This window comes from Lynx rufus, unplaced genomic scaffold (genome assembly GCF_022079265.1).
Source record: "Lynx rufus isolate CCGP_SWC_20201006 ecotype Redwood Valley unplaced genomic scaffold, mLynRuf1.p SCAF_7, whole genome shotgun sequence".
NCBI classification, from domain to species: domain Eukaryota; kingdom Metazoa; phylum Chordata; class Mammalia; order Carnivora; family Felidae; genus Lynx; species Lynx rufus.
In genome coordinates, this window is record NW_025814889.1 from 123873006 (window position 1) to 123886153 (window position 13148).

General features: G+C 46.8%; 1 protein-coding gene across 1 annotated transcript in view; it reads right to left on the bottom strand.

Annotated features, from left to right (window-relative positions):
* NT5DC3 (5'-nucleotidase domain containing 3) overlaps nt 1–13148 on the bottom strand; it is a 63095-nt gene that overhangs the window by 18849 nt on the left and 31098 nt on the right. Inside the window, exons 5-11 of the mRNA XM_047066789.1 lie at nt 8673–8763; nt 7659–7796; nt 5418–5478; nt 4904–5006; nt 4658–4759; nt 1873–1954; nt 687–773 (exon numbers count right to left, since the gene is read on the bottom strand). Coding sequence (XP_046922745.1) covers nt 687–773; nt 1873–1954; nt 4658–4759; nt 4904–5006; nt 5418–5478; nt 7659–7796; nt 8673–8763 — 664 coding nt within the window. The remainder of the gene's footprint in view (nt 1–686; nt 774–1872; nt 1955–4657; nt 4760–4903; nt 5007–5417; nt 5479–7658; nt 7797–8672; nt 8764–13148) is intronic.

The window sequence follows — 13148 nt, forward strand, 5'->3', positions numbered from 1 at the left end:
GACGCAAGAGGGACACAAACACGAGACCACAGTCATGTGGGTCAAAATGCTCAGAAATACCAATCAGAGTTTGATCGCCAGCCACGACCCTGCTCTGGTGACTCGGAGGACACTGAGCATCACTCAGACTTTGCAAAACGTGCATGGTGCAACTAGCCCGGGCCCATTTAACAAACAGAAATCCCCTGCACCAGGAGCGGGGCACGGAAGGAAATGTAACTGATTCAGCCTCGTTCTAATTATAGATTAAATCGTAATTCAAGACACCACTCTAGTCATTCCAATGGGCATGAAAAGCCTCACTTTCTTATAATAGCTGTTTCCTGGAAATGCCAGTTTTTGGAATTGCAGGAGCTCCAACTGAGTTTACAGACTCTTCTATTGCACATGGATGCTTCTGATATTTAAAAAAAAAAAAAAAAAAAAAAGAACGCTTACATTTATTTCTTACCATTATTTAAGTGGATTTTTCTGATAAATTCTGAGTGAATTGCTAATTTCTCTACCATTTAAAAAAAATGATCTTTTTTATAACTATGATCCATTCTATTCTACAAAAAAATGAGACATAAAAAAAAATATGTGACCTGAAAGCATAAAAGTGTTTTAAACAAAAGAGAAATTCCTTAGTAAGTAGGACTAACACATCTGTCCCCCAACAAAGAAATGGAAAAAAAAGGGCTCACCGCCAGGTCACTGTATATGTGGTCGCCAAAATACAACACTTTGGATCCTCTCCACCCAGTAAGCTTCAAAAATTCATATAAATTGCCCTGCAAGAATAGAAAAACAGAGATCTTTTAAAAAAGAAAAGAAAAACATAGATATCATGTGAGATAGAAACCTGTGTCACCTGTATAACCTGTAGCCCAAAATATCTTTTTTTATTTGCTTTTATAATTTATTTAAAGTATCAAAATATAAAGATAAAAACACCTTTGTGTGAAATCTCTCAGACCTTTGTTCTAAATCAAATGTATGTTCCAAAAATGATCCGTATTGTATATACCTCTTTGTAACGATCTTTTTACACTGAACACTCTGTGACCATGTCAGTAAGTATTAATCTACCATTTCAGTAGCTGAGAAGTACTGTGATTCCTTTTACCAATTCCCTCATGTTGGACACTTGTTACCTATTTTGTAAGTCATGATAAACATTCTTGTAGCAAATTTTTAGCTACATGTTAATACTTTTCTTGGTCTAACTTCCTAGAATTGGAATGGCTGTATCCAAGCAAATCTTCCACGGCAAGAAAATACACTTACCGGCAAACCCGGCCTTGTGTTATAGACCCACCAGGAACGTATCAGGGTTTGTTTGTGGTTTTTTAACCACAACTATGTGGTAATACTATTCTATAATTTCATGTGTTTTATAAATATTACAGAAATAAAAAGTTTTAAAGGATGAGATGAAGCAAACTCAGTAACACAATCAGGGTCAGAAATTCAATCATTTATTCAAACATTTGAGAGCTTTACTGATACCAAAATATATCAAAACTACATAAAACATAGCTCATCAGGAAACCATTACTAATTTAGGTGAGTCCTACACCATGTGACTCAATGCTTCTTGAAGTGAAAAACCCAAGGTTTACTATTAGCATCTTAAATTGTACAGACTATGAAAGTAATGCTTTAAATTTTGTTTTCAAAGACTGCTCAATTCTGAGTTAATCTGGATACAGCACACTGAAAATACATTGACTTAAGTTTAAATTTTGCTTTAAGTTTAAAGCATCAATTCAAGCAGAACTCTCAGAACTACACCCGACACACGGTAAGACTCAACAAATGTTGGCTGTTAGCATTTTATAACTGACCACAAAGCAAAGGAACAAAAAGGAAAAATCGGTCATGAGGTACCTGCTTGTAAATCTGGCCTTTCTGCAACTTGTGGATCTTATCCCAGAGTAAGACACCTTTCTCGTTCACCTTTCGGAAAGGTCTAACAACAGAAACAGGAAACATGATCTGTGGGAATCTGCTTATGAAACACGACACAGTTACTCACTGGGAACAGAAAGGGGCTGCACAGACCTCAAAAAGCCTGGGCACCCAAACTCCACCTCCACACTCCCTGGTTCAGTGCCCTCATCCAGGGCAGACCCCGGTATCCAAATGTATTTACAGAGGAAAGAACTCCAGGGTCAAATAAATTTGCAAAACACGAGGCACTACTTATGGCCGTCTTAACAAGTCATCCATGACTCTGAAAAGCCCACCCAGTACAGAAACTTTCTTTAACCCAGATTTCCTAAATGCATTTGATCACACAGAAAATCTGCTTCGCAAAAACACGCTTCTGGAAATGCTGCCTGAGTACGTGTGTCGAGCTTGGCACTTGAAATTCAGCCACTCTACATAAAAAACAAATCTGAGGATGAGGCATATCATTTTATGATGCAAAATGGGAATAAGAATAAAGCCTTCAGGGAGCTCCCCTCTACTTAGATGGGATGAAGCCTGATTCATGAATCGATCAATAAAGCCAATTATATCTTTAAAGTTAAAAAGAAAAAAGAATGCATGCAGGGTCTATTTGCCTTTTTTTTTTAAATTTTGTTTTTAATGTTTATTTTTGAGAGAGAGAGTGAGACAGAGTGTGGGGAGGAGGGGCGGGGGAGGGCCAGAGAGAGGGAGACACAGAATCTGAAGCAGGCTCCAGGCTCTGAGCTGACAGCACAGAGCCCAACACAGGGCTTGAACCACGAACCGTGAGAACATGATATGAGCCGAAGTCGGACGCCCAACCAACTGAGCCACCCAGGCACCCCTGTTTGGCTTTTTGTAAGATAACATTTATTTGGCTTGTTTTTCTGATTAGAAAAACATTGAAACTGAGTGCAAAAAATCTGGAAAATGCAGAATACGATGAGGAAGAGGAAAATGGCCTATAATCCCAGTGCCCGGCTATAAACATCTAACATTTCAGTAGGTGTCTTTCAATCTATAAAGATAACATTTGTTACCCTTCTCTTTTTTATGAATATAAATGAGGATCACCATATATCCTGATTGGTATCTTTTTCTCCTCTAATACTGTGAGCAATTTCCCATGTGATTACATATTTTTCGTATGTTGTATTTTATGATCATAAAACATGCATGCTGCTTTTTTTCCCAAACACATCATTTCTCATGGCTGTATAATATCTCCTCCTATGGATGTTCCTTCAGGTTGTCTCTGACCATCATTATAAATAAAATGGGAGGAACAGAGGTGTTGCAGGTGTGCAGAACAAAGGCAAAATAAATGGGTGCGGGGGGGGGTGGGCAGGGAGAGCTGTGCTGCCCACCGCCCCCCCCACCAGGAAACAGTCTAAGACAGCACTCTGCCACTGTGTATAAGTGTAACAAGGAGAGGGTGTCCTTGGTGAAAGGGGAGATGAGGCCCTTGTCCTGATCACACCCTGGGATCTAATAAGAAAGTTCGGGAGAGCGTTTTCTCAGTGAGAAAGCAGCCAGCCAACGTATAGCTGTTTTTGATCAACACTCTTAAGTTTTTCCTTCATTCCCTTGAATTCTCAGTCTCTGCACATGGCTCTTGGATCTGCCTCTTCCTTCAGGAATCACTATGACACTTGGAAAATGGGAATTTAGTGTCCCAAGAGGAATTTAATCCATTCAACATGAACTATGGAGCACTGCATTATGATACGTTAAATCACCTGGCAGAGAGGGAAAGACTGCCTGGTTACCAATCGTGGAACAGAAAAATGTGGGTTAAAGTGCTTCTTTATACAAAGTGCAGATTATTCTTATAACCCCAGTGCAGTAACTGCCAACACTATTGATATCTGGGGGGACGACTCTTGGTGAAGAGGTCGGTTCTGCACATTAAAGGCATTTCAGGATCCCTGATCCGCACCTATTAATGCCAAGAGCACACCGGAGTCACTGTCAGAACCCACGACTTCCCGCCCCTCTGTTTCCCATGACAGGAACACACCACGTAAGCCTTGGTAGAGAGGTACTCCACTTGACACATAACTTCTGCAGAGTTCTGCAGAATCCAACTGGAATTTTAAATGCACCACTTAGAGCTGTACGGAGAAAAATACCCACCAGGCAGTTTTGCTGTTGCTGCTGTCTTGTTACGCTTCACAATGCACCTGCATCAAGAAGTCTAACTTACGATGTTAACACTACGCATGGCTTTTCACTGCTGTCAGTAGTTGTTGTTTTTTTTTTAAGTTTCTTTTTTATGTTTTTATTTTATTTTTGAGAGAGACAGAGAGACAGAGCGCAGGCAGGAGAGGGGCATAGAGCGAGAGGGAGACACAGAATCTGAGGCAGGCTCCAGGCTCTGAGCTGTCAGCACAGATCCCGATGCAGGGCTTGAACTCACAAACCGCGAGATCATGACCTGAGCTGAAGTCGGACACTTAACCAACTGAGCCACCCAGGTGCCCCTCAGTAGTTTTCTTAAAGCCTGACTCGTAGGACTCAGGTTGAAGTGAGAACAGTCTCAAGCTGTCGGCCATGCACTAATCTCACCCTCTATGCAATTACTTGCTAGAAGGATTAAAAATCAAAAGCTATAATGTCAGATGCTTCTGATTTTCCAGCTAGATTTTACCAAGTCACACTACGTAAGTATTCACGGCAGCAAAGGACTAAAATCTAGCTCTCCCGGAAAGACACTCACCTCCGCTTATCGTTAAAGAAGTTTGGCTTCTCAGCCTGAACGATGACCACATCAAACAGGTCCCTCCAGTCTTTTCCAACAATATACCTCATCCCTTTGTCCCTGGAACGACACGTCAGCCAGGTGAGTCTCACAAGAGAGGGATTAACCACTTTTGCAACTTTTTCTTTCCAATTTCCAACTGTTCAGGTCAGTGGGAATACAAGGCGTGAGCTGGAGCCAGCAAGGTCACCCACAACAACTTACACAAAACTACTGGGGCTGTTGGTGATGAGAAACATCTTCTTGCCATGATCAGCCAGTTTGGCCAGCACTGCGCGGGTCTGCTCGGCGTAGCAGATGTACTTTTCTGCGAGCAAGAGAAGAGTACACACGGACTCAGCGTGAAGTCCGTCAGGCTGCAGGTGGTTACCAAAAGGGGCCCAGGGGCCCGGCACTGTCCAGGGCACCAGGGGCAGAAAAGTCTTAAGGCAGGGTGGCCCCACCAGTACCGGGTCCATCGGGGACCAAGCCCCTGCCTCCTGCCTGGGTCTGAGTGAAAACACGAAGTGCCTGCAGCCGCCCGCTCCCCTGTTTTTGAGTCACTGTTACGCCAAGTTCTGAGACAAAGGGGAGGGAGACATCTGAACCGTGAGGAAGCCAGGTCCGCACGGTGCACTTGGAAGGGCCCTACGGCCCCTGCTCGGCCCCGGGAATGAAGGCAAAATGCCTGCGCCGTGGCCTGGCAGGGGAAGGCTGTCTTCACCATGAGGCTACATACCGATATCTGCTTCGATTGCTCGGTACATGATTCCTTTGATGTGCACGTCTCGAATTGAATCCTGTCCAAAGAGAGGTTTTTAGTGAGTGAAACCATAAGTGAGGTCGCCTGAGTAACAGGACAAGCGAGACGGCATTCGGGACGATGTCCGCCTTTAGAAGCCTGGTGATGCAAGCACCAAATGAAATCGAAATTCTGGCCCATCTGGCACAGGCGGCCCCTCGGGGGGGGGGGGGGGGGGGACTTAGGTTTCCATGGCGACAGTGGCAGGTTCCAATGCAGTTGTCAAAAGGGCCCCTGGGAGGAGGTAACTTGTGCGAACAACTCTGAACAAAGCCCACGTGATACATGGCAACGTCTATGCAGGATCACGCAGAAACGGTCCCAGGGCATCTGCGGAAAGGGAGTCCTTGCTGTTTCCTCTCTGCACCCCTCCCTGGACCCCAAGGGCAGGTTCCATCATCTAGAGAAAGAGGTCGAGGCCAATGGCAGGACCTTCAGTTCAGTGAGGCGGGGATCGTCAGGGAGATGGTAAGCCAGCCAGTAAGCACCATCAAGAGGAGGCCGCTCACCGCCCCCACCGCCCCTCACCGCGCCCCAGGGTGTGGCAGCCTGATGGCCTGCAGCTATCAGAGCACAGCCGTCCTCTCAGGGGGCACTAAGCAGGTCTGCTACCTAGGCGGCATGCCTGGAGGCACATGGACACTTACTGGAGGGTGTGGTCGGGGACTGGGCTGCAGGCAAAACAGGGCCATAAGCCTTAGAAAACCGGTAGACTTCTGTCAAAAGTGAGCACCTCTGGACTATAAACTCAACCCCGATCACCTTCTAGCACCGGCTTGTTCAACTTCACATCAACAGAAGGCAGGGGTTAAGAGCAAGCCGGAGCCAAACTTACCTGGCCTGAAATCTAGGCTCTACCACTTACGAGCTGTGTGACTTTGGGCAAGTTACTCAACCTCTCTGTGCCTCAATTTAACTGTAGAATGAGGGTAAAAATAGTACCTACCTCCAGGCATTATTGTGAGGATTTAATTACTTAATATGCATAAAGCACTCAGAAAAACAGTGCCTGGAATATATGTAAGTGTTCACTGTTGGTGCATAAACATCTCTCCTCATGCCTGCAAAGGGTTATATAACTGAAAGTGATTCTTCTTCTTTTTTTTCACAAGTGATTCTTAAAGTATTTCAGGGCACCAAAAGGAGAACAGAAACTAAATATTTAACATTAGTTCAAACAATACCAGACTAACATTGAGAAGCTAGACTTCATCCTTCATCTTCCTAAAACCCGTAATTTTAGCCAAAATTTAAAACCAGTCCTAAGCATGTAGGCATAAAAGCATTATAGTACATAAGTACAGATCTTTTAACTATAAGTACTTAGGGGTACCTGGGTAGCTCAATTAAGAATCCAACTCCAGACTTTTGCTCAGGTCATGATCTCACTGTTCATGAGATCCAACCCTGCATTGGGCTCTGTGCTGCTTGGGATTTTCTCTCTCCCTCTCTCTCTGCCCCTCCCCTGCTCGATCTCCCTCTCTCAGATAAACATGAAAAAAAATTTAATACACAATATATACTACATATATGAATATATATGCATATATTTACTATATATATTTGAAATAAATATTATTAATACATGAACATGTTTTTAAGTACTGAACAAAGTTCAGACAGCTTAAAGAATACATATAAACACACGTTTGTGAATATAAGTGAAAATATATAAATGTGAAGTTACATAAATGATGTGCATATGCATGTGTGTAAGTTTCATAGCTGTCTATAAACCTCCCCCACTGGGTTTCTGCACAGCTTTTGCAGGGCCTGGGAAGGCCTCCATGGAACCTCTGGGGACAAGAGGGCTGCAGCCTTGGTGTGACGTCACCCTCTCCACAGGCAGGCGCAGGGGTGAGCTGGGTCGCAGGGGTGAGGTGGGCCGGCTGGACCTCAGCCACCACCAGCCCCTCTGACCAGATGCATGGGCCCTGCCTTTTGGTCGGAAAGAATTAGAAATCCAGATAACAGTATGAGTACCCTCTTCTTTTAACACGAAATTAGACTGATTTCCAAGTGTTCTGGTGTAATATCTTTCTTAACAATTTTCAAGGTAAAACCGTAAATAAAAGAGATCCCAGACGAAGGACTGTTTCAAACACCTAGCCAAAGGAGGCTAATGATTCTGTCCCTTTGCTGAAATGCTTGGAGAGTCGTGGCATCACCGCCTCTCACCTTGACGTCTTTGTACAGATGGACAGGCTCATAGTCAATGTTGTTCTTGAGAAAGTACTCGTTGACACAGGACAGGAGTGACATCTCTGGCAGGGAGAAGATGTCCATGAACTGCTTCATGGTGTTTCCGTGAGAACTCTGCAAGCAGGGAGGAGAACTTCAGAAGTGGAGACTTACCTGGGGGAGGTCATCAACATCTGGATCCCTCTCCCTAAGAAAAGGATAATTCTAACAATAACAAAGCAGAAGCCTTCACCTTTTCTTCTCATTCCCCCCACAGCCGACATCCTACTCTAAGCGTAACTGGGAAATCCAAGGAAATGCCCTGATTTCCCCCCCAAAAGTCTAACCCATGTCACGCTCCTGTGACAACTCTGTCTAACTTCCAGCTCACTCTACCCCACCAAACCCAGAGGAAAGTCAGCAAGTCGATTATGGCCTGGGGAATGGCATTAAAAGCCACGTAACTCTCCTGAATGCGAGCACCTCCGTGCGGCCATATGTGAGCCTGAAAAAGAGCCTTTCTCTGAGTGCCTGCGATTTGTAGCCCTAAGTTTACCAGCTGACCAGGCATCTTCCAGTGCATTTGGACAATGTAAACAAAAGCCCACCTAACAAGACTGGAGCAAAAGCTCAGAGACAGAAGTCAGAGAAGCAGAGGCTTCCCTGAGGCACAGGGTGACCCGTTATCTTGGATCTCAGGGCAGGTGACCTCTACTACGCGGACTTTATCAGAAAGTGGGGACACACTGGGAGGAAGGGTGACAGACAGGGGCGGGTGCACGGAAAGTGTAGAGAGCCTCTAGCAGGTAGGGAGGAAAGGGCTAAGAAAGGGCAATCTTGAAGGACCTAGGAGAAACACCAACATACGAGCCTCTCTCAAATCCAGGGTCTCCCAAAACGTCCCAAGTGCCCTTGTCAGTGCCGCAGGAGCACACAGAGACCCCAAATCTACCAGGCCGTGTTTCGAGAAGGAAACAGATAGGCTGCCTTAAATGAATAATCTCTCATTACCTTTCCATAAAAGTCACTCATCTGTTCCAAAGGCACGTGGGACCCCTCGTACATTTCAATGACTTCTTCATCGGGGACAACGCTGAGGCCTCTGGAAAAATCACGGGCAGTGCAGTTAGACTCACGTAGCAAGAACAGCGATTTTCAGACCTCTGGCAACTGCTGGGATTTTCGGCTGAGGTGCCAGACACCGCGGTCACGAGGAGGTGAGACGTGCCGCTGGTAAGCGCTACAAATCACAGGTGAGAAGCTGCTACCATTACTAACAGCAGGCCATTGGAATAAGGACAGAAAAATAATACGTCCTAGACGCCAGATGTGAATTCCACACACTCATTCACTCACTTCTCAGCAATCCTAGGAGGGGAGCACTAGCATCCTCCCATTTCCCAGCAGAGGCAACTGAGGCCCCGATAGGTCACATATCTTAGCCAAGGTCACCGAAGTAAGAAGTGGTGGGTCAGGACCGGACCCCAGGCTTCCTGGCTCTCAGGCCCAAGCTCCTCAACCTCTACGTCGTGCTGCTTCTCTCAACAAAGCACAAGGCCTTCCTTTGCCTTGCTGTGGGTCTTTGTTTCCATTTTTATGTTTTTACTACATTAGGGAGAGACAGGCTAGCTTTGTCTGTATCATCCTCCTGACCTCTGATGCTCTAACCTAAGGTCAGCGCTGAGGAGGGAAAAGCCATGCATGAGGCTCGGGCGGACTAAAAACCCCATGACACAAGGCAGGAAGCCCAGATGCCACCTCCAAGAGGGATGACCCCAGATGCTATATGACAGCAAAGGCCAGTTTCCTCATCTACAAAAAGCCAGGGTGACATCTGCCATCTGCCTGCCTCCAGGAGCCGCAGCAGAATCTGTGAACCAATCCAGCCCCTCCACAAAGGGAAGGGTGACTTTTGGAGTCCGAGTGACCTGGGTTTCACCCTGCCTCGGCCACCGGCGCTGGGAGCAGGTGCTGTCACTGGGGATTTCACGTTCTCCTATTTCCCCACCTGGCACTGCCTGCTCCAGCGTGTCGTGAAGAAAAATGTCTGTTCCCCAGCCGCGTCTCTCGGGAAGGTGCTTGAGAAACAGACACCAGTGGTGAGGAGACCACAGAATGAATGGTGGGAAGTCTCCGCGGTGCCACGTGGGAGTATCCACGATGCAACAAGAGTCTTAGTTACTAATATGAACAGGCTGCTTATCATATAAAATCACCTGGCCAACAACACATACAAGCTGTAATTGATGGCTGACATGCAGCTGTGATGGGAATCTAATTTCAGCCTTTTCCCTTTGTTCTCCACCCTCATAGAACTTTCAAAAATACCCAAGGAGATGCATTAATATTTTGCCCCCGATCTTGGTTAACTTGATACATTGCACTTTATCATTCACCAGATCAGTCTGGACAATGACCTTGGGGCAGAGCTCCTGCTAAAGTATCAGTGCTCAGGCGTGCACACGCCTAAGGCTCTAACACTTAGAAACTATAAAAAGTGGAAGAACTCTGCTGGGGGAGTCATCCTTCTGCCCCCAAACTAGGCACTACCCTAAGACACACTCACAGGCACAGAACCTCACAAGCTGCATCTTTAAGGCCCAAGTAACCAAAGGTCAGCTCAAAAGCGGGGAGAAAGCCAGCTGCAGCCAGCTGAATTCCGCGACAGGCTGGTGGGGAGGGAGGGGGTTTGGGGGACCGCCTGCACCTAGATGTAACCTCAACCAGCGCTAGGATCAAAACAGAAACTACTTGGGGGGGGGGGTGCACCTGGGTGGCTCAGTCAGTAAAGAGTCTGACTCTTGATTTCAGCTCATGATCTCACGGTTCGTGGGTTCGAGCCCAGCATCGGGCTCTGAGCTGACCGCGCAGAGCCTGCTTAGGATTCTGTCTCCCTCTCTCTTCCTCTTTTCCACTCACTCTGACTCCCTCTCTCAAAATAAACGAACTTTAAAAAAAAAAAAAATTGAAACTACTTACACAGCTCTGTGTGACTGAGAGAAATAGAAAGGTTAGGAGTGCAAATCTGACCGAGTCTGTCCGGGGTTCAAATCCCAGCTTCCTTAATTAGTAGGGCTATCACCTGGACAAGCAATTTAACCTCTTTGGGTCTCACTGCCATTTTCAAAATGGGGAACAATGATAGCGCCTCCCTCCTGGCATAACTGAGAAGACAGAAGAGTATACAGAGGTGCTAGCAAATGTGCCTGTGATGAGAGCAAATGCAGCTTTCACAAGGTCCCCATGAAGAACTTAAATCATGGGTACAAAATGGGACTGTGGGGACAGCCAGTCTGCCTCCTCCTCTGCCCGTGGCATCCACTCCCACAGCCCACAACACAAAAGTCGAACTGATGTGGGAGCCGGGGACCCGCAGCAGGTCTCAGAAACGGGTGAGGCTGAGGAGGGGGCACTCTGCCCGGCCATGGGCTCATTCTCACCCCTTTTAAGGGAAAAGGAAGGGCATTCCGCGTGCTTCTGCCGCCCTGAGCATGCTCTGGTCTACACGACGAGTCACCCTGAGGCAGGCAGTGGAGTTATGCCAATCTTACAGAGGAGGATACCAAGGCTTTGGGATGGCCAAGAACTTGCTCAAGGCCACACACATGTGAGCAGCGGGGCTGGTGTGACCCCAGAGCCCCCTCGGCCCACCACATCCCCTCGGCACTGCGGCCACAGCGACCGTCCCAGGACCTAAACCTGGACACTCCTTCTCCTCCAAACGCCTCGGCGGGGGTCTCGCTCTGCCCCACACTCCCTGACACGGTGGACAACTTGTCTACAGAAGAAGAAACAAGACAATCAGGAGCCACAGGACGGCATCGTCCAAGAAGAGGAAGGAAAGACCAGGTCAGGCTGAGAGGGCAGGGTGAGACCTCCCCACAAGTCCGCCCCGAAGGAAAGATGGGTGAGATTTCAAGAAGCAGCGAGGGAGGAAAACCGTACCGTGGGAGAAGGCCAGCATGAACAGGTGGCGAGCAGCAAGAAAGAACTCAGAGGAAAGGAACACATGCACCCTGTGCCCTGCCTCACGCACTCCGAGACCAGCTATACCTGTTGGCAAGAGAGAGTTCCCTTCTCCTGTTGACCTGGGGCAGGGCGGGGGGGGGGGGGGGGGGGGGGGGCTGGGTGCATCACACAGAGGGGTCTGCCTGGAGCAAAGCCAGAGGGAGAGAGCCAAAAGATTGAAAGAGTTGTGAGAGGTCAGTTTGGCCCCTGGAGCCAGCCACGCCTACAACAAGCCCAGACCACAGGCCCTGGGTCTGAATCCTACTTCTGTGCGGCCTTGGGCAAGTTACTTAAGACCTCTGTGGTAATACTAGTACAAGCCTCACAAGGTTATTCTGAGGATCAAACGAGTTAACTGAAATAAAGCCCTTGTGACGGTGTCTGTGCCGTAGCAAGACGTCACGTTTGCTAGTGGCTGTGTATTATCACCAGTACTATTATTCTCATCAGCATCGGCATCTCTTCTCCCCTCTGAAACACCATTAAAATGATAATAAAAGAATAAACTACTCCAAAAGTCAAGGGAAGTGAGAGCAAAAACATCAGCAGACAAGACATTTCAGTATGTTCACCGCAAGACACAAAGCAAGTGCCTGACACAGCAAGTGGAGAACAGAGGCCCACAAGGGACACCAACGAGAGGAACCGAATAACCGCCACAGCCCCCCAGAGAGGCTCAGCCCTGTGAGGCACTGGGGAGCTCCTGGAGGATGTGCTCCAGCAAAATGAGGGAGTAAACCAGAGAGAGGAAGGGACAGGAACCAGGGAATGGGGACAGAGGCCAACGCAAGCTCCAGGATGAGCAATCAGAGAAGGGTAGTCAATTAAAAAAAAAAAAAAAGTAAGTGATAGATTATCTAAAAACATTTGAACTGTTGGGAAATAAACACACGGATGATATCTGTGATGGGGCATTTAGAAAAAACCAGGGACACCTCTACGGAAAATGAAGCAAATAAAAAATGATGTTGTTATGAAATCTAAGAAAAGGCACACGCTGTACAAGGAAGAAAGCAGTCACGGTGCACGACCTGGTGTTAAGAAGGAAATAAGACTGAAGAGTCACGATGCAAACAATGACCAACACTGGAGGAACAGGCAGACATGGACCGTCACGAGGCTCTAGAAACGAGACTGCAGAAGCCGTGTGTGTGTGTGCATGCCAAGTCCTGTCCCGTGGCAGAGATGATGTCCAGAATTAATAAATTAGGAAACAGAAATATGAAAAATAAGCACGTTACTGGAAGAAAAATGCAAACAAAAAAAAAAAATCAAGAGTGTAAAGGGGTTGGAGGGCAAGGGGGGGACACAGGACTGCTGCCCACCACAACACTTTCAGCACTGATTCTGTGAACATATTTAACTTGGATAAAAAAAAATGTTAACTTTAATAAAGAGTTTGTGGGGCGCCTGGGTGGCTCAGTTGGTTAAGCATCCGACTTTGGCTCAGGTCATGATCTCACAGTTCATGAGTTCAAA